This window comes from Magallana gigas, chromosome 5 (genome assembly GCF_963853765.1).
Source record: "Magallana gigas chromosome 5, xbMagGiga1.1, whole genome shotgun sequence".
NCBI lineage: Eukaryota > Metazoa > Mollusca > Bivalvia > Ostreida > Ostreidae > Magallana > Magallana gigas.
In genome coordinates, this window is record NC_088857.1 from 12,074,057 (window position 1) to 12,096,048 (window position 21,992).

Below are 21,992 nucleotides of genomic sequence, written 5' to 3' on the forward strand. Positions count from 1 at the left end.
TACAAACTCTTAACATATCCAAACCTTCAGGTCCCGATTTTGTTTCGCCAAGTGTTTAAACAAATATTGCATGTACTAGTATGTACTAGTAATTCATACGTTTTCGCCAAATTTTACAATATATTACGAGGTAATGGCACACTTCCTAAATAGTAGAAAGGAAGAATCGCAAAAAAGGTACATTTTTCTGCAATGTTGGCTACCTTCATACCCTTATGAAAAACAACAGAAGACATTATTAACAAAAAATTACAATATATTTATTTGTATCATACAATCATTTTTAGAGAACAATAACCCCTTTCAGAGATAGTGCCCTACTCGTACATATCATAGTATAAATAAAATACTTTGTAGAGCGATGAAAAGTTTGACTTATTTAAATATAGTTAAGAAAAGCTAACAAGAGCTTTTTTCTCATGAAAAACCTCGTTTTTTGCATCCTTCATATTAATAATGATTGATTCACAAATCAAGGGTTTAAAAATATTTACCTCTTGCAAGAGAGGTGCGACTCTTAAGACTAAAGTTGAAAAAAGAAATGCTTGTTGTATTCCACAAAGCATTATCCTCACCGAAACACAGTCTGTTAACATTCTGATTGAAGTTTTAGAATTTGGAATACCTCGCACAACTTTTTCAACTGATCATCCGTGTACTTTCATGTCGCTTGCAATGCTAATTCCCAGTAGACTTAATTTTTAGCCGTTTATCGAAATTTGACAAGCTAAAGGGAGGTTTAAAAAGAGATATTTTGGGATTTTTTTATAATATTAAACAAATATAGTTGAACCCTGAATAAAGAATAAGAAATTGAGTTCCATTAATAACTTTGGACAAAATGCATTATAAAAGCAGCCAATAGCTCATTCATTAGCAGGTTTGCTATTATTGTACTCGATCTACGAACAGCTGCACAGCTAAACGAAAATCGCTTAATTTATTTCCAGCATCATCCAAGCTTTTTTTAATGTAACAGGAATATGGAAAAGCGCGCTGAAATGTGTATGCTTTGACATTTATTAAAGAAACACTTGCTCCGACCACTACCTATATATCTTTGAAAATTTCATTCAAACTGAAATTTGGACACTCCAGTAAGTGTTATCAGCTATCTTTACATTTCTAGACCTCACTTGCAGAAATTCTCAATTCATTCCTGTGTTTTCTGGTATCTACAAATTTATTTTAAAAAAAGGGTACCAATTTCAATTTCCTGAGACGTTCATAATGTTAACTGAGGAAGTTAAGGCGACTAGTGAAAGGAATGGTGGTCATCACGGAGACGGGTAATTTTGTATCAGCAGTTAGACCCTTCCTCGTAGACAATAAGAATACATGAAATATTTAAGTCAAAACTTGAAGATACCAAACACTGGGTGCAAGAAAATAGCTTAAATTTGTTTTCGTAAGCAGGTTTTTTCCCGAAGAGATGCTCTAAGTCTACTGGAGGATGAGGTAATACAAACAGAAATGTCATGCTTCATGAACCATAGGAATAAACAATTGTCAACAGAGGGTGCTAGTTCTAGCCGATTGGATAAAAAAGTAATTACTTAGTCAGAGCTTTGAGGTTAAAAACTGTTCTTATAATTCAATCCTATTCGTATTCGGGTTTTGTTAAATTTTGATACTTAAATCCATCGTAAAATGGTTTATTTAGTGAATAAAACTTCCACTGGTTAAAAATCTAACCGTTTAAATATATGATCAAATTTATTAAACAACAAGTGGTATTTTTTTTTAAAGATAATCAATTAGAGTGGAGTCGGCAAAAGCAAGAATAGAGTTGGAAGTAAATGTACCTAGATAGAATCCACCTGTCAAAGTTCCATACATCAGAGGCTATAATTGTATGTACAGAATCTATATAACTAATACATACCTCCACTTTCATTAGGTATATTCATAAAATGTGTTTGTGCATTGTGCGCGGACTAAGAGGGGACTTGGGAAAAATCAGACTTCTTCAATTCACATCATAAGGTACTGAAAATTAGCTTAGTCTTGAGCCCCCTCCCCCCCCCCCCCCATCCCTGCCCAAATTTCTCCATCTCCCCTCTAGAACAGTTTCTGGATATGCGTTATACGTAAAGCTTTAAAAAGGACCCTCTGCTAAAGTAAAGGCTCGCGAATATGGTAGTTTGCCAGCTATTTGCAAGATAATTCAACACATAATTAATTTTTTCGTTCTTAAAAAAATATGCTTCATTTTTTATTTGAAACGTAAATAATTAACGTCTTGAATATAAACAAGAACCAAAGGAAAACGGTTTTGTGCTACACCAGTATATGTACTATACAGCGTATGGTGTAGACTCATTTATTTGGCGGGGTAGAATGAAGTAAGTTTCATACGTGCATTTCATTAGATACTCGAAACTGTGTCAAATCTTTGATTTAATTGACTCAATATTTGTGCTTTTAACACAAAACTGATGAAATGCAATGGTTGCTTGAATACACACATCGGATCCCCTAGTCAGCTCAAAACATAGTTGATCATCTCTACCCAAATTCTCCCAAGCGTGAACTACGACCTCTTCATCCACCAAAGCCTCGTTTATGTATCTTATCTGGATCTCCTTCAACCCATTTTTACTGTTCTTAATTAAAGGTTTGCTAAATAGTTCTTTGTCCAAACCTTTTCTGCAGGCATTCATACAAATTTCAACATAAACGACCCAGTTGGTGTGGTTTTGGCTGTCAATATCCGATGTCTGAATCTTGTAGTGGTCTACAGCCATGCACGCGTCTGGACGGTTTAGTTTTTCCATAACAAACGGTGAACCAGTACACATTGGGCCATACTTTTTTCGCCAAGAAGCAGGGAGCTCTAGAGGTTTTCTGGTAACCGGATGGACCATTATGTTCTGCTGACTCAGTCTAGCAAACCACTGCGAATTGTCTCTTTGACACATTTCTTGTACTTTACAATACGAACTTTTCCCAACGTAATCCAATGTGGAAAAGACATCAAATGGAAGATGGAAGTAAGCTGAAGCGTTAAAACTTTGATGAATTTCTAGTTTGCATGAACCAACGTATACAAATTTATCAGCAAAAATAGGTTTGTGATCAAGGAAGGTGTTCGGGTCGTCTGGTAAAGCCCTGTTGCTGATGCCTATCGCTAGCTCAAACAACCGAAAAAGCCCGGGAATTGATATTTGTTTATCTGAAGAGTAATAACAAGACATTATCATGACCCACGATTAACAAATCAAGTAATGCAGATATTAATTTCTGTTAAAAAGAAATAAAAATAGTAGTTACATGTAGATGACTGGTTTACATGAATTCCAAAATTAATTGACTATCTAAGATCATGGCTTGATTTATATCTGATATTCCATCATTTGACGACTTTAAGTAAAATTGACCACGTGTAATATCAAATGCTAAAGCAAATCACCCACTCACAAAAAATCCTTCCTCAGTTTTCCTTATGAGTGAAGGATTTCCAACCCAATCGTTTAATTTTAGATCCTCCAATCGATCTCTAATATTTGTCGATAACTTACTTATACCAGATTACGAAAGATTAATTTGATACAATATGCCAATTGGTAATATATGCAACCTATACAGGGGGATATTGACAATACCATTGCTACTTAACTTTAAAGGGCATGATAACGATTTGGGCTTAGATATTCAATGTTTGGGTGTGCGGTGTTCTGGCTAGGAAGCTAAAGCACTAAAAAAGGAACTTTCTTCTGATTTCCGTCTCATTTTCTCATTATAAATATATTGCGGAAAGATCGGCAATCACACAGTATGCATGTACAGAACATGTACTGTCTAAGTAAACATACCTAACAGTGTTGAGAAAGCATCAAACAGGCTTGAAACACCCTCAGGAAAGCGAACGATACAGCGCACCCCCTTGATTGTTCGGCTTATATTCAGGTCAGTGATGGCTCTGTGAAGAAATAGAGACATTTTGACACTTTCATTTTTGATAGCTTCTTAATTATTATTTAATTAGACCTTATGGCTCTTAGTTACTGAATTTTTTTGATGTTGCTCGATTTTTTTAGCAGCTGGAGATTAGTGAGGGTGTTATAATTGTTTGAAAGATACGATATTTTTTAAGTTATTTAAAACTGAGTAAACAAGAAAGTGAAGATACACGTCTTTTTCATACCCTAAACAGGATAACAGAGTTAGGTCGAAGATAGATTAATAAAACGTTAAAGTTGCCATTGTTTGTAATATATCCGAAATAACCAAAAAATAAAAAGAATAAATACATGATAGAAATAGATCTAGAATCTACAGACCCTGATATGCTACTACACCTCTAAGACGAACCGTACCGTTCCATTCAAGAAACGATCCGCGAACCGTACCGTTCATAAAACGAACTGTATCGTTCACTTATATAACATAATAAAGACCATGTTCTCATGAATGAACCTTTATACACAAACTCTGATAATTTATGGAATGAGTTTAAACAAAAAATCTTAGAGGGTGTATCAACCTTTGTACCATCAATAAGGACCAGAGGAAAAAACAAGCTACCCTGGATTGATATTCACATCAAACGTTTAATTAGAAAACGTGATAAACTCTTTTATAGACAGAGAAGAACAAAGACACCAGAGGATAAACAGCATTATAAAAACATCACACATCTTGTACAGCGGCAAACAAGACTCTCATATGATAGGTATGTAAACAACATCCTAGGTATACTGGAGGACCAGGTCTCTGACTCAGAAACAGGCCCAAAACAAACCTATGCTCCTAAAAAACTCTTCACCTTCTTAAAGCATGCTAAGAGGGACTCGTGTGGCGTGTCACCGCTCAAGGAGGGCGGAACCCTCAAATCAACACCAGTAGAGAAGGCTAACATTTTAAACCGCCAATTTCAGTCGGTTTTTAGCCCTAAATCTCCTCTATCCCTCTCCCAACTATGTGACATGAAGGTGAGTGACCATAACAGTACCCCTCCCCCAGCTAAGTATGCAAGTACCCCCGTTACTTATGAATCCTCTCAATCAAGAATAATGATGCCTGACATACAGGTATGTACAAAGGGTATAGAGAAATTGTTAAAAAATCTGAAAACAGACAAAGCAGCTGGCCCTGACCAAATCTCTCCCATCTTACTGAAGGAACTGCACAATGAGGTAAGCCCAATAGTTCAAATCCTCTTTCAGCTCTCATATGACACGGGTGTACTACCCAGAGAGTGGTGTACAGCAAGTGTAAGTCCTTTATTTAAGAAGGGGGACAGATCAAAACCGGCCAATTACAGACCAATATCCCTTACCTGTATATTGTGCAAAACTATGGAGCATATCATCGCATCCAACTTAGTAAGGCACTTTACACAGAACAACATCCTGTATGATCTCCAACATGGTTTTAGGGAGCGACGCAGTTGTGAAACTCAACTGGTGATGCTGGTAGATGAACTTGCTCGGAACATCCAAAACGGTAAACAAACCGACCTGATCCTGCTGGACTTCAGCAAAGCTTTTGATAAGGTCTCACACAATAAATTACTTTTTAAACTACATCAGTTTGGTGTTCGAGGCCGAAACCTAGCATGGATCAGGGGGTTCCTCAGCAATCGTTCCCAGAGGGTATTGGTAGACGGTGAGTTCTTCTCTACATCCATCCCTGTTACATCTGGGGTCCCCCAGGGTTCAGTTCTTGGTCCCATTCTCTTCCTTGCATATATAAATGACTTACCAGAGCAAGTGAAATCACAAGTCAGACTCTTCGCCGATGACACTGTCATCTATATTACTCTAGATGGCAAGGGACGTCAGTCAATGCTTCAAGAGGACCTAAAGAAACTTGAGCACTGGGAGACCCTGTGGGATATGGAATTCAACCCAAGTAAGTGCCAGGTTATCCATATAACAACATCCAGAAAACCCATCCGTACCAAATATATACTACATAGACAGGTGTTAGAATTTACCTCATCAGCTCGGTATCTGGGTGTTGATATATCGGATGACCTAAATTGGAGTACGCACATCAGCCGGGTAACAAATAAAGCCAATAGCACTCTTGGCTTTCTACGTAGAAATATTCCAACCAAGAACCAGCAGCTTCGGTCAGCAGCATACAAGGCTGTGGTACGCCCACAGCTTGAGTATGCTGTCAGCGTTTGGGACCCTCACTTGGCTACACATACTAACCAAATTGAGGCAGTACAGCGCAGAGCAGCGAGGTGGGTGATGTCTGACTATAGCAGGACATCCAGTGTAACAAGTATGCTACATACCCTAGGTTGGAGAAGCCTACAGCTAAGGAGGGCCGATGCCAGACTTGTACTTATGTACAAGATCATTCATGGCCTGGTAGCCATCCCCTCGGTTCAACTTGTCCCAGCTGGTAGGATTACTCGCTCAACTCACTCCTTTACTTTTCGGCAGATTCAAACAACAAAAAATGTTTACAAATATTCTTTCTTCCCTCTTACCATAGTCCAATGGAACAGACTGCCGGACAGTGTTGTCGCACTTCCAGATGTTGATCATTTCAAACTGGAGGTGGGCAAATTGAACCACCTCAGGCCTTAATTTTGCAAAAGTGCTTTTATGTCTTTTAATTGTAGATACTATTTATCTTATCTTTTATCTTCACTAAAATGTAATAATATTACTATCCCCTTTTCATCCTGTTGAAATCTTACTTTACTCACTTCTCTTATTCTTTTAACAAGCATTCTGAGAGTATTGCATAAGCAATACATGTCCCCTACCGGTTTGTATTATTCTATGAAAGCTTCCAAGCACACAACTATTTCAGAGCTATTGTAAACGAGATGTCATCAGAGATAAAAGAACAGAGGAAATTAAAACTATATAGTTGATATAGAAATTAATACAAAATAGGTAAAATAATACTCTTTATTTCATCCCCTGTAATTTCGCCAAGTCTATTCTGTATTCGTTGGTAAAAATTTGTGAAAACAATGCACTGTTATGCACAATATCATTTCTTACTGTCCTCTGTACCCCGAATCAAACCAAACAGTTAAACAGCCCAACCCGACAACGAACCCGATTGCAATAATACAAAAAAAAACCCTGCCGATTAAATTTACAACACAATGCTTGACACTATTTTATCGAATTTATTTGTTTGTTAGAAATGATAAAAGGAATGGTACAAGTAACCCACGATATTATTACTGACTACATACTTTCCTCGTTTATTCAATACACACCGAACCCGATAACGAACCCGAACATTAAAAAATTGGAATATAAAAAATGAATTTTCTCGAAAATTTGTCAATCAGACGCTACAAAATGTAAACTTGATCTGTAGTTTGACATTTTGAAGCTGTTCAGCAAGTTTCATATTATTCCTCAAATGCATAAAGAAAAAAAGTGTGGAAAACTGAAGTGGGACAGACAGACGGACGGACAGACGGACGGACGGACGGACGGACAGACGGACGCAGAGGAAAGCTATAGTCCCCTCCGGTGAAACCGGTAGGGGACTAACAAGCAGCGCACCCTACTCAGAGTACTCAGAATTGAGGGCGAGTAGTATCGAGAGATAGACAGAATTAGGTCGAATATAGATTTAAATAACGTTTAATCTGCCTTACTTTGTAATATTTTCTGAATATAACCAAAAAATAAATGATTGACAAAAATAGAGCTAGAAAGATCTTACACGTACTTCAAATCCTAGTAATATTAAAATTTTGCAACCACCGAGCTTCCATATAAATCGCGATGGCCTTTGTGGCTTTAAAATTGATAGTATTACATCGTGAATGATAAAGAGTTTCAAAATCTGTAAACAAAAAGAATTTCCGAATAATTTCAAACCTTGAGAGTCGAGATACTAATCATATTTCCACTATTTATCTGTAATGCAATAACGATATCTAAATTATGTGCATCACACTATATTGAATCGAATACATATATGGAACGTCACTTTATTCCCTTTACATCGTATTTGCTTCCCCAAAACATATATGATTTAAAATACATGTACCTCGATATTGACATCTCTTCCATCCTCAAATTACTTTAAAACGCAAATCTCTTGAAAAGCAAGTCACCTGTTCCTTAATGGCAAGCCGTAAGTGTCAAAACTACATTATATATAATCATAGAGAAAGTCGACTTCCGGGAAAACTTCACAATATTCATTAGGTAAAAGTTTGCGTGCGCGATAGCTATTCACAATATGAATATACAATAAACACTGTTTCCAAACAGTATTTTGCTTATGTTCATATTTATAATCCATATTCATTAAAGTTGATTAAGAAGCAATATTAAATTTAAAACTTTATAAAGTTTAATTTGATATTGTACAGATTTCATAACATATGATGTTTAGCCATTACAAAAAATTATTACCTGTTTACATTTTTTAGATATATGTGCACAATAACATTAATTCATTTATACAGGTTTCAATACTTAAGATGTTGCGCATATGAAAATTGTATTACTTGTTTATATTTTTTTTTAGATAAAACAAATTAACCATATTATGCAGTACGTTTCTTGGTTTCTAAGTACCCTTGAATTGTTTTACGAACGATGTCAATTAGATTTAAAGGCATGTTCCAGATTTTTAAATACGGAAATCGTTCATGCCAATGCATGTTTTCTTTTTATCAGGTAACCCATTTAAACATGACCCATGGAAAGGTAAGTTTGATATAGAGGACATCCGCATGTTTGGTACATCGTACAGGTAGCACGACACGGATTTATGTTAGTGCATACAAGGTTCATAATATTAAAAATAACTTGTATTGATACATGTAAATGTATTACCATTATGAAGATTACTCTTTCGGGTAAAGTGTTGGACTAGTATATTGTGTATTTCCTATTATAATTCTATTTTTAAATCCTCGATTGAGACCTGAAGTTACTGCCAGTTGAAAATGCGTTAACAGCTATAAAATTAACCCGTTTTCAACACACCATACTGACAAATATCGTAATTTTGTTCGTAATATAGCAATGATCAATATTTTTTTTGGTTGATAAAGTTGGCGATAATTCAAAAATCTAAAGTTTTTCTATTCAAAAATCTCTCAATTATAGAGACAGAATTACAGTTTATTATATACATCTTCGGATTACTTTTTATGTCACTGTTTCTGAAGTTCCCATAGGGAATTTGAATAGAATAAAAGGTTGATTATTTCGATCTACTTCTTCAAGATTCTGTTGGAGCCAGTTTGGCGGTATGAAGCTTCACTTGTAAAATGGCACACTAAGGAACCGACAGTCCACTTGTTTGATTCCACAATTCTATATGATAGGCGTATTTATTTTAAAGAAATTTGCGAAATCACGAAAACAGTGAAGATACACCATACAAAATATTAATGTCGCATCCTTGCTCCAAGGCAATCGTAATTCATTTTGAAATCAATATATTTCATTAAACAAGTACCCAAGCATAAAAAAAATGATACAGGTTTCTTCAGCTGCAAACAAATTCAGATTATTTTGTTGAACACAATATTTGCATTGCTTCTCAAATGGAGGCTAATACGTTCCTTTCCTTTAAGTGTGCGTTTAGATGTACAGGTATACATTGTATTCAGATGAGGTAACTTTAAGAAGCATGGTCATGATTTTTCTGTTTTTAGTTTTTACAATGCTTCAATAAGTCATTTCTGATAGTTAACCACATTTACAGTGTCAGTTAATGAGTTTTAAGCGAGATACAGGGCTCTCTATTTTTTGGAGTTGATTTTAATCAACTCTCCTATGCAGTTACTCAGACAAACCGAAAGTGAAACAGTGTTTTGGACCTCAGCACAAATCATTGCTGCTGACAAGACTTAGTTCTTGAAAATAATTGATAAATTCGATTTAATGTATGCTAAAGCATTGTTTTTCAAGGAAACTTATTTATGAATACTTTGAAAATAATTAAATTTTAAATGGTACGAACAATTAAATATGTTTTTGTAGTCGTTTGTATTCCTACGGTAGAGTTCAATATAGTCTCGTTCAACTCGACGCTCGGTTGTCTCCGTAAATCCTTGTCGGAGATTTACGGTGTCAGCCAAGCGTTTGGTTGAACGAGACTAGAGTTCAAAATTGCTTGGATCCATACAATGTTCGAGAAATATTTCTATTACCGATTCATAGTTTGATTGAATTAATTTTATCTTTAAATATTATTTAACATGATTCATATGGGGGTTTCTCGACATTCTTGTCGAAGAAGTCCAAAAATTCATATTATAAAAATGTGCGTAGGTCCTAATTCAAATTAGAAACTACATATACCCTTCATGCAAAATAACATATCACTGATTTTAAAATAAATAAACATCAACAAAATCAACTCCCGTCAGTTCTTCAGTACTTTGATTTTGTTATGTAAACAAAGCTGAGGTAATGTTTTTGTTTACATTTTGAATGTTGAAAAGAAAACTCAATGTTAAAATTTAACGTGACAAACGCTAGAAGCTGTTTAGTAATGTTCATAAAGGAATAAGCATATAAAAAATACGCTTTTAAAGAACTTTTACCCGTCTATTGAACCAATGATGTTAACAAAAAATATGACACGAGTTTTGTTTACACAGCAAAGAGATTTGTATCTTGCTTAAAAATCTAGAAATTTTGTTGATCATTAGAAATGCATTACTAAAGCATTATAAAAAATAAAATTTGACCAAAATCGTGAACGTGTCACTTTAATCTTAAATAAGAAAGAAATCATCATTTATTTAGTGAAATTATTTCATATACAAAATTCTTGTGAACCCTATCGCTCACCTGACCCAATTAGCGCTTTTCTAGTCATTTCCAGTGTAAATAACATGAAGAGGTATAAAACAAGATTGGCCGTTTATTACTGAAAAGAACATTTCACAATGCAATTGTTCTTAAATTGCTTAAGCCATATTTTCTTTACCCCCTCCCAATAGAAAATCAGTGTATTAATGTAATTTTCCACTATCTTTTATAAATCTATACCCCGAGTAAAGGTAATGTTTAATCTGTGATTATTATTATTATTCAATTATCAATATTTTATCAAACAAGTTATTGCTGCCATCCTCTTCGGTTTTTATTTCATTTAACCTAACTCCCGTTTAATATTTCATGGGATTTATAGTTTTAACAAATATTAAACTTCTTTTTTTTTTTTAGCTTGCTATGATATCAAAACCATTAAAAAATCCTCCTTTTCTTATAACGAATTTATCTATACCTTCCACTTAATACCTCCATCTAATATTATATAAATAGTGCCTGTTTGGGAGGGTTACAGTAGAAATTGACACCCCGAGGAAACCATTGTCAACCGACGCGAGGGGTGTCAATTTCAACTGTTATCCTCCCAAACAGGCACTATTTATTTTATTATACTGAATGTCTTAATATTAGAGAATTTTTCACTGCTTTTAAATAGAAATGACGTGAGTTCTACGCCAAACAGTACGCGCATAATTTACGCGCATGTAACAATTCGTTGTGTTACCCGTTGCTAGGTGTGTTGCTAACGCTGAGGGCGATAGAACGGATTATCAACTGTGTCTTAACCAATCAGATTTCAGTACTTAACATGAAAGTATAATAATAAAAAATATGATCTCTGACCTCATGGTATACGATATAAATGAACAAAATTGAAATTTATCCAAACAAATTTAGGCCAATATAGAGTTTATGAATTAGTACATAAGGCCTATAAGAATAATGAGAATGAGAATTAAAGAGGCATGGTCACGATTTTGGTCAAAAATTATTTTTTCGATTTTAATGTTTAAAATGCTTCAGTAAGGCATTTTTAATAGGCAACTAAAATTTGAGTGTCATTTGGTGAGTTATAAGCGAGTTACAGAGCGAACAATTCTTTGCAATGTAAACAAAGCTTTTGTTAACATTATGAATGTTGAAGTGAAAATTTCCAGTTTTATACCTAAAACGAATGTATTTATCGTTAGGAACTGTTTAATTATGCTTTAAATGAATAATCAGATAGACAAACCAGCTTGAAAAAGATTTTTACTGGTATATTGAGCCTATGTAAATAAAACAGGGCACGAGCCTTGTTTACATGACGAAGAATTGTGAGCCCTGTATCTTGCTTAAAACTCAAAGACTGGGGCCCAAATTTCATTTTATAATTAGAAATGCATTCCAAAACCAGAAAAATAAAATTTGACCAAAATCGTGACCATGCCCCTTTAAGAATAATTATACGAAAAACTAAGTTGATAATTCTGGTTTAAAGTGCCTATCCTTTCATTTCTTTGCATCATTTGAATCTTGCACCCAAATACAATCTTAATTATTTTTTACTTACTACTGGTATTAAATGAATAATAATCAAATTTAGAATTGTGAGACCTTACCAAAGATTGTAGAACATAACTTTAAAATCAATGTGAAAGAGGGTTTGGATATTGCAAAACATACCACACCCTGCTAAAAGGAACAGATAGTCTTAAAGCAGTAATCCAAATATACAATATACTAGGAATTTCGATAGAACCTGTAAATAATGCATCACGTTTGGTATTAAAATAACATGGATTGAGTATTATAAAATAAAAATATTTCATTCAGTAATGAAAACAATATGCAATATCCAATTTTTCATTCATGATTTATTATCAATCACATACCATACCTTGATATAATAAGTCAGTAAATCTTTAGTCAAAAGTTTGATATCATAGTGTGGAACCAAATAATACATGGCTTATACATTTTGAAAATTCTAACTAAGATACATTTTGCATCCATTTTATCTTTCATCTAATTTTGAACTTTCAAAAGACAAAAAATGACAAATGTAATATATAACATATTAATTCATGAATGCACTTCGCATGACTGAAATGAAGAAAACTGAATAATTTTATGATTTAATACTGGAAAAGTTTTGTTACATTAACCTGCATGTTTACTATACCAGAAACCCCAATTTCACCAGACTGGTTTTCCCCTTTCAAGGTTAACCATCTAGTTACTTCCATGAGACGTATTAAGGGGCACCGCTGTGCTGTTATGTTCAATAGAAACATCTACAGTTATATTAAATTGTGCTCCCTGATATCCCCCTTCTTCAGACATCGGATTTGTCGCATTGAAGACATCCGGTTCTGTTGAAGACAATGTGGTTGGTGTGTCTTTAATACAATACGGAGATTGCGCACGCGTGTATCCGAAGAAAGTCCCCCTGATATTCACATCGACGTCATAACCCATTTGAGTGCAGTTGTAATCGGGGCAAACGTTCTTGAGGAAATCTTCTTTTGTACAAGGACAAAACAGAAACTTGCAGTCGGATAAAATGGATTCTGTATATAATCGGATGGAACGTTCATGGCTGCATGGAAAAAGTCTGTGTAGTTCTGAGAATTATAATAAATAAACATAATAATAATAGGGAAAAAGAAACCGAACGAAAACAACAATGTCTTCCGTTTGAAACGACAGACCTTAAAAAATCAGTTTCCTGAACCCAAACCTTAATTATGTTTCAACACTACCACTTACTAGTGCAATCTTTTTACAAAGTTATACTTTTAAAGGGGAGTAATACGGTAAAAATTGGCAACCGTTTAAACCTATTGAGAATCACATTGGAAGCGTAAAATTGGAAAGGATTTTCAAAATTCGTACAGAAATATGATGTTATCATAATTTTTTGATGGAAGCAATACCCCCTTTTTATAAATAAAGACATATGCGCTGTTCGGAACTAATAGGTATTCAGGGATTAAAAATCATTGCAGTGGTTTTAATTTTGCAGAGCACTTAATTGAAAAATCGATGCCATTGGAAATCAACGCTACGTAGATATTGCATTCTCCTGTGTTCTATTTTTGCCTTCTCTCTTAATCATGAAACAACTGTCCCAAAATATCTAGCATCAATTACACTAGCATACCTTCTACTTTCAGTTTGACAATGTTGTCAGCAATTGTCAGGGCGGACTGGTTACACCCCGGCTGTACTTCTCCGCCATTAGGAAAGAAATCCACATCTCCGCACAGATTACTCATCCCAAGACCTTATAATACACAACCAACGGCTAATTTTAAATGTCTTTTATTACTATATAAATATATATATATATATATATATATATATATATATATATATATATATATATATATATATATATATATATATATATATATATATATATTGAAACACAATAAAATCCACAGTGATCGGCGAGTTATAGATAAAAATTAAATAAGAAAACACGAAAAACGTTCAATATAGCTTAAGCGCTTTCATTTTAAAATCTTCAGAAGCTATATAATGGTAACATAGTAACGTGACGTCAAAAAACTTGAACGTTGAACGGCAATGTCTATTATGACGTCATAGTTAGATTTAGCGGAAAAAATATAATTTGCAACATAGTATATAACATACAATTCAATACATTGTTATTACAGACAGTTCAATTTGGGTTTAAAAATACGGATGAACTGTTTTTCTTTTTTCTCTTCTTTGCACATTACTGTCACTCAACAGTTTGTAAAATGGAAAGATTTTAAACTGTTTATTGCCGCAAGTGTCCAAATGCTCACTTAACGGTATCTGTCGATATCCCGGGGTGTTTATGTGTTGTTTGTGTACACGCACACGGGCCCGAAGTGGATTGCTTGTTTCCCCAATATAGTACTCGTTGCAGCCTGGACATGTTATAACATATAATACATTCTTAGTGTCACATGACATGTCCGTCTTTACGATGAATTCTTTTCCGTTGAAGTCGTACTTAGATCCCTCTGTAATATGGTCACAGGTCCCGCATCGTAGGTTTCTACACTTAGTAACTGTGTGTTTAGTATCAAAATGGGAAGTGCACAATATTCGTTTTAGATTTTTAGGCTGACGTCTGCTGTTAATGAAGTTCACATCTTTGTAAATTTCTTTCGTGGATTGGTCGTTGATGAGGATATTATTAAACTGATGAATTATTGGCGTAATGTTCATATTTCTTGGATTAAAAGTATGTACAAATGGAATAATATCAATGGTTTTTTCCGGATGTTTACTGGCTAATAATTCCGATCTATCATACGTCCTGGCTTTACGAATTCCGTCGTCAATGAGACCTTCGGGATAACCTTGGTTAGTGAGGTAATGTTTGAGTTCCCCGAGGCGTATGTCTTGGGTGTTTTCATCGCTCACAATGGTACAAATACGTCGAGCTAAATTATATGGAATAGCAGTTTTTGTATGATGAGGGTGACACGAATTAAAATGAAGATATTGATGTGTGTCAGTTGTTTTGTAGTATATATCAGTAAAAAGTTTTGAATTCTTCTTTATAACCAGAACGTCCAAAAATGGTAATTTGGCGTCACTACTTTCTAAAGTAAATTTGATGTTGGGATCAAGGTTGTTCACAAGTTGATGAAATATCTTTAAATTTATATATATATATAATTTTTTAAAATTTAGATTGAGACGTCATCAAAACGCAAAATAATTATCGACAAGCGCTTACGGCCACCGCAGTCTCATTTCGATACTCTTACTGTATCAATGTTTCTCAGTGGAATCACTATCTCGGCCTCATAATAAACATTCCTAAAGGCCACAAGAAAGATCCGTAAAATACAAAGCAATACAACCAAGAGCCTTTAATTGATTCTAGAATTACAGCTTTCTATATACGTCAAACTAGAAGCGGTGTTCACTAAATAGATTATATCTCTAATAGAACCATTTTAACAAGAGCTTGAACTTTAGGTAGTTGTTTCAAACGGCAATGTGGCGTAGGCCTTTCTGTTTCATTGTAGGCCACTCAGGCATGTCTCTTTGAAATCAACAGAATTGTCTGGCTTTTGAGCGAAGACTACGCAATCGGTGTATATTTCGCTTGAAACCAGCGTCATTTTAACTTGTTTTGACGCAAGACATAGATCGTTACATCCTACTGAAAGTCCAAGGGTCTTGTTAAAATGGCTCCAATATTTTACTAGGAGAAAGACGGGAAACGACCTAGTATATGTACGTCTCTTGTATATGTTCTTGTCAAACTAATATAAAAAGGGCATGGTCATGACTTTGATTAAATTCTATATTTCTGTTTTAATTATTTACAATGCTTTAGGAATGCATTTCTAGCGATCAAATGAAATTTGAGAGCCAGTCGTAGAGTTGTAAGCAAGATACATGCAGGGCTCACAAGTCTTTGTCATGTAAACAAGGCTTGTGTCCTGGTTTTTTTTTGTCTACATAGGTTCAATACACCAGTAAAAGATTCAAGCTGATTTGTCTATCTCCTTATTTATATTAAGCATGATAAACAGTTCTTAAAGTTTAACACGTTAATTTTAGATCCAAATCTGAAATTTTTAGTTCTACAATGAGATGTAAACAAAAGCCTTGTTTACATTGCAAACAATTTTAAGCTCTGTAACCCGCTTATAGCTCAACGAATGACACTCAAATTTTGGTTGCCTATTAAAAATGTCTTAGCAAAGCATTGTAAACATTTAGATCGGAAAAATATTTTTTGACCAAAATCGTTGCCATGCCCCTTTAAAACCAATAACTGGCGTTGTCCGACTTTAGAGGTTAAAGACACTGTCGAGTAATTTTTCAAGTGAATGAATAACTCGATTTAACAAACCAGATAGTACTGACAGCTCTCTTATTGGAGGAGTCACGACGGAAGAATCTTTCTTGTTTATGTTGACAGCTTTATTTTACTTTGTTAATGAATCATCAAATCAATGAGTATCTCCATGTTCTGTGAATATCCGACTCTGATTTTTTCAAGGCCCTCTAATAAGAATTGATTTCGCATAAATAAAAAAAGTTATTACCAACATCCAGTCGCAGGAGAATCAACCTCTTACCTAAATTAAAATCACCGTCCGTGTCTGTGTGTATGACGTCAACGAACACTGCGTCACTAGGGTCAAGTCGTGCCCGAGGATGGTACTTATCAAACAGTGGCCCCGCGGGGTCTAACCCTTTAATTTCAATCAAACAATGTTATTTGACTTCATTTTCATGTATGTACAAATGCATTTGCACAAATTGAGAAACATTCTTAGTAAACACAACTGTTCACAAACTTCATGAAATTGTAGCTATAAGTAAGATACTCAATTAAATGATAAGGTAGTTAAATACTAAATCGATTTTATCTTACCTTTTACAAAACCCGATGCTTTACCATAAAATAATCAAACAATCGTGATTACTTTTTTCTGTTATGATGTTTGCTTTCGATTTTTGACTTAATAACAAGATGAAACTTTCGCGCTACTCTAAGAATGATTTATTAAATAGTTAATAGTCATACAAATTGATTTTCCTTATTTTTTTTGTTGAGAATCGTTGATTTATATCTGTCTAGAAGCCTATGACATCGAAGACGTACATACTTCAAACTGTTGCAATATAATCATAATTTTTTGAAAATCAATGAAAAAAAATGTATTAAGTTTCATGCATGTTAATTAGGACAAAAACTGACTCGGTTTTCAGGAGCGTATTGACCAAAACGCGCATCTTTGAACTTTTTTCGTAAGATTGATATGAAAAGGCTGTCACTAATAACATGGAACTTTTTGCATTTTTATCAAGAAAAGGCTTTGAAATCAGTATACTTGAACTATATATTAAAAGGAGTGTTTCCGATTCATCAAAAGTAAATAGAATCTAATTTATAACAACACGTGGAGTTAACACCTGCTGTTCAAATGTTGCCGTTGAGATGTCTGTTTAACCAAGTTCAGCCAACAATGTTTTCCTTTTGCCATGTTTCAATTAAAAATGTGAAATTCTTCAACAGTATTGTCATTTTAAGTTGAAGTTGTTCTATCTGTACATCTGTTTTTAGCTTACCTGAACCGAAGGTTCAAGTGAACTTTTCTGATCACCTGTTGCCCGTCATCCGTCCTTCCGTCTGTCCGTCCGTCTGTAAACTTTTCACATTTTTGACGTCTTCTCTAGAACTACTGGGCCAAATTTAACCAAACTTGGTACAAAGCATCCTTATGGGAAGGGAATTCTAAATTGTTAGTATAACGGGCACAACCTTTTTTAAAAGGGAGATAATTGCAAAACTGTGGAAATTGGGTGGGTGTCTTAAAACATCTTCTTCTCAAGAACCACTGCACCAGATATGCCAATATTTACATCAAAGCTTTAATATATAGTGAAAATTCTTATTTGTAAAAATCGTGATCCCCGGGTCAAAACTGGGGTCCCAAGAGGGGTTCAAAGTTTATTAATAAAGACGAAATTAACATAGAAATATATGGGGGGAAAAGTTTTTAAACATATATTCTCAGGGACTACAATGCTACAATTAGTGAGATTACTATACAAGTACCCTAAGATAATGTAGATTCTAAATTGTGAAATCCATGCTCCTCGGACTAATACTACGCACGGCCCCAAAAGATGTTCAAAGTTCAACATATACTTATATAATAGGAAAATATTTTTAAACTCTTCTTTTTAAGAATAACAATGATGCAGTTTGTGAGATAACTAATACGCAATTATTCTAAGATAGTGTAGATTCTGAATTGTTAAAATCATTTTTTATTAAAAAAAAATATTCAAAAATAGAAAAAGAAATTTTCATGATAAGTTTATCATAGTTTAATTATCTGGAAATATGTTTATCGACACATTGTTTGGTTTTTTGGAATTTTGATCCCGACATCAATTACTCACATATAGGGATCCAAGTGATCGGGATCAAAGATCATAAATTCAAACAACTTTAAAAAGGTGTGGATCTTAGTTCTTACGAAGTTTTGATTCACAATCACACAGTATGAAAAGATAAAAGAACAAAAGATGATAAAGTTATGGAAAGAAAAGTAGGAACCATTGATAGACTTTATCAACTATATATAGGCTTTCCATGTTTTTTTTTTTAGTTTAGTCTATAAGACAGATGAGAATGCAAAATCTAACATGTCTAATGTCCTCATCACACCTGCAATTTTTATTCGATGAATCGATAAAGAATCTTTTAATGACTGAAATACAAAACAGATGCCAATATCATCTTTCAATTATTTAATGAATATTTTTTGAATTTTTTCAGTGAAATTTGATTTTTTTTTTTGACTGCAAATGGGTACAGTCGTTTTACCGGTAACGGATCAGTATGCGGTTTCGTCGTGCATGCAACTAATATTATCGGAATTCCAAATGTTTTTTTTTTAATCACGTTTCTTTGTACTTCTAAACTGTAGAATCAAATTTCCGAAAAATATAAAGGATGAATTATGGAGATAGTAATTTCAACACCCCTCCATTTTCCTAGTTTCGAATTCATTTTCCAGTATCGAATCAAGCGCCCTCTATTACTTTTGGCCGAATATTTTGAGGCGAATTAATTTCAAAAATATACTTGAGGTACATGTTAATAGACTTATAAATAAAGAAGAAAAATAATTGTGTGAATATGTCATTTAAACAAATAATATGATCGTTATTTTTGTCATACTGTTTTCCCGTCAAATTGAAACTGGACTTTAACAGTTTTCACTTGCGGTACATTATGAAAATGAATTTTTATGAAAACACGCTATACATGTATTAGTAATTGATGAGTAGTAATTGTCATTTGCCTTTGTTTTGCCTGTATATCTATCAATATGTTCAGCCAAATAATGCTTCTATCGCAATGAAACGAAACTAGGAAAACTACACGTGGTTCTATTTGAAGTCGTAATTTCATTCAAAACTCCATTATTATTTTATACGATGCCTAATCTTATAAAATGGATTATAATAACTAATTATCCACTAAATAGGGGTCAATAACAAACTTTTATTTTTATAGTTAGGCATAATTGTTTTCACGCTTTCGTTTTTTCTGCCTTGCACTTCCGGTAACTCATATCTAGGTCACCTTTTTAATCTGTAATCAATACGGTAAATAATCGTACAAATGTCAAACAACTTCACGCACTGATAAAATATTTATTTCTGAATTATAATTACCTAGCTAGGATTTTTTGAAACCTTAACTTCCTCTTTCACCAATAATTTTTCTAAAAATTATTCGATACTGGCAAATATTCGTTACCGGTAAAACGACTGTATTTTGGAGCTTAAAATTCAGTCTCATTTGATGTGTAAAATATTCATGAATACAAACACGCCCAAGACATAATTTGTTTCTCCTTTTTATGTATTGTTTAATATATGGCAAAATCTTGAAACATATAAGAGTTTTACAATATTTTCTCAGAGTTCACTTCATTATAAACGATACAAGAACTATTGCTCAAGTGAGCAATATGTGGCCCATGGGCCTCTTGTTTTTATGTAAATGTCTTTTTTGAATCAAACAGAATTGAGATGTACATGAGCTTATATTTCTTGTGAAATTTCTGAAGTAGCGTAGATATATGAATTGATAATAAGCATATCACAACGTAGATATTCTTTTTCTAAATTCCTCTAAACATTCTAAATAATCTCTTTTAACCGACCTTGCACTCAATCATTGATATTACCCAATTTTAGAAAATGTTAAAGGAGTTATAACAATGGAATTAACTGCATTGACACGATTTATGAATACATATTCTGTAATTATTAATTCAAAATATTGAGAAATATTTGAAGAAATCACGATTTCTTGCGCCGTGATATGCATTTATATCCAAATATTAAGCACTATGCCTAATTTAATGGAAATAAAAAGGGAATGTTTACCTGTTATCCGACCGATTTTTCCTTCAGTCCACGCCCCAACAAAGCCGGCTATTTGAGCGCCTAAGCTGTGTCCTATGACGTGAACCGATGAGAGGTCGGGTACCATTGCTGTAATAAGGCGACCCGTGTAAGCCCCCACTGTTCGTGTGTTGGAGGCGGCAATCATATAGTTCATGTGTTTGGCTCCGACACCCCAATCGACAATTACTACATTGGCATTTTCCTGAGGAGAAAAGATAATGATATCAATACTTTTCGCAACTCAAACTAATAGAAAAGTCCTATATATTTTTTTCTAAAAAAGAAATATTCATAACTTTTTAAAATTATAAATTATGTCTATGTATTTCAGTATTTTGATTAATTGCAAAGTTGATGTTACCTTTTCCAATATGCTATCTTTTATTTTCAGTATCCATTGCATTTCTCCATTATCATTAAAACCATGGATCAAAAGGGTTGTTTTGACAGTCTTATCGAAGTGCGAAGGAACCCAGTCCACCTTTAGCAGAACGTTATTCAACAATTCTGGCTTCTTTTTGTTCTGTCTGGTGTACAGTTTAAACTTAACATCCATTCCGAAAGGACCCGGCGAATTGGGAAGAATATCAAAATGATCGAACGGTTCCTCTTTGTCGTAGCATCCTATTTGGTCGTTTTCGTAGCATACATCTGGGAAAACGAGACCTAACGAACGGATACATCAGGTAACTAAAAACCCTTACAAGACTTTTGAACAATGCGTCCCCATTTTTTACAATTTTCAGTAAAAGATCATTCTACGTAAATCGCTGTCTCGGATAACTAATTCATTTACATGGATATTTTTTAAACCCATCCAAGTCATAGTTTTGAAACAAAATGGTTATGGACTCTTTAAGCAAGTGACGATCATTTCGTATACATGAATATGGAAACTTTACGTCAGACGGGCGCAAAAAAGGCCATATTGACACTGAAATAATTATCTGCCACCTAGGGATTTTTTTTTAAATATGAAACACTGAGATTACTTACGCAAAGCACTGTAAGCCCACCAAAATTTCCCATACCACATTTTCAAGAGCCTTAGACGACGGTCAAGTCAAGAGTGAATACGCTTTATGAAAGGGTTAACGCTATTCACGGTGTATAGCTTGTTTCATCGAAAAACATTATACCTGTTTGACACAACATGCTCTCGCCTCTAGGTTTTCTTCCTTATTTCATCTCCAAATCACGCCGAACTCAAACCGATTTCCCCCTCTAACAAGAAATGTGTATATGAGATACTATCATCGTTATCTCTTACGAGTCCACCACAATAAAACAGACGGTGCACAA

General features: G+C 34.1%; 2 protein-coding genes across 3 annotated transcripts; both read right to left on the minus strand.

Annotated features, from left to right (window-relative positions):
• Positions 1–2,198: 2,198 nt before the first annotated feature.
• Positions 2,199–8,124, minus strand: LOC105335229 (uncharacterized). The gene is made up of 3 exons (XM_011439027.4): positions 7,987–8,124; positions 3,816–3,922; positions 2,199–3,175 (listed from the first exon to the last, which is right to left on the minus strand). Exons 1-3 carry the CDS (start codon positions 8,007–8,009, stop codon positions 2,388–2,390), a joined length of 918 nt encoding a protein of 305 aa, XP_011437329.3. The 5' UTR covers positions 8,010–8,124; the 3' UTR covers positions 2,199–2,387.
• A 4,497-nt stretch (positions 8,125–12,621) lies between these two features.
• On the minus strand, positions 12,622–21,992 carry LOC105335382 (pancreatic lipase-related protein 2). Of its 2 annotated transcripts, none has more exons than XM_034450547.2 (6): positions 21,830–21,992; positions 21,052–21,356; positions 20,670–20,892; positions 16,829–16,945; positions 13,888–14,010; positions 12,622–13,348 (listed from the first exon to the last, which is right to left on the minus strand). In XM_034450547.2, exons 1-6 carry the CDS (start codon positions 21,843–21,845, stop codon positions 12,957–12,959), a joined length of 1,176 nt encoding a protein of 391 aa, XP_034306438.2. In that variant the 5' UTR covers positions 21,846–21,992; the 3' UTR covers positions 12,622–12,956. The 2 variants fall into 2 exon arrangements, with proteins under 2 accessions (XP_034306438.2, XP_034306430.2); XM_034450539.2 differs by having other exon boundaries at positions 21,687–21,960.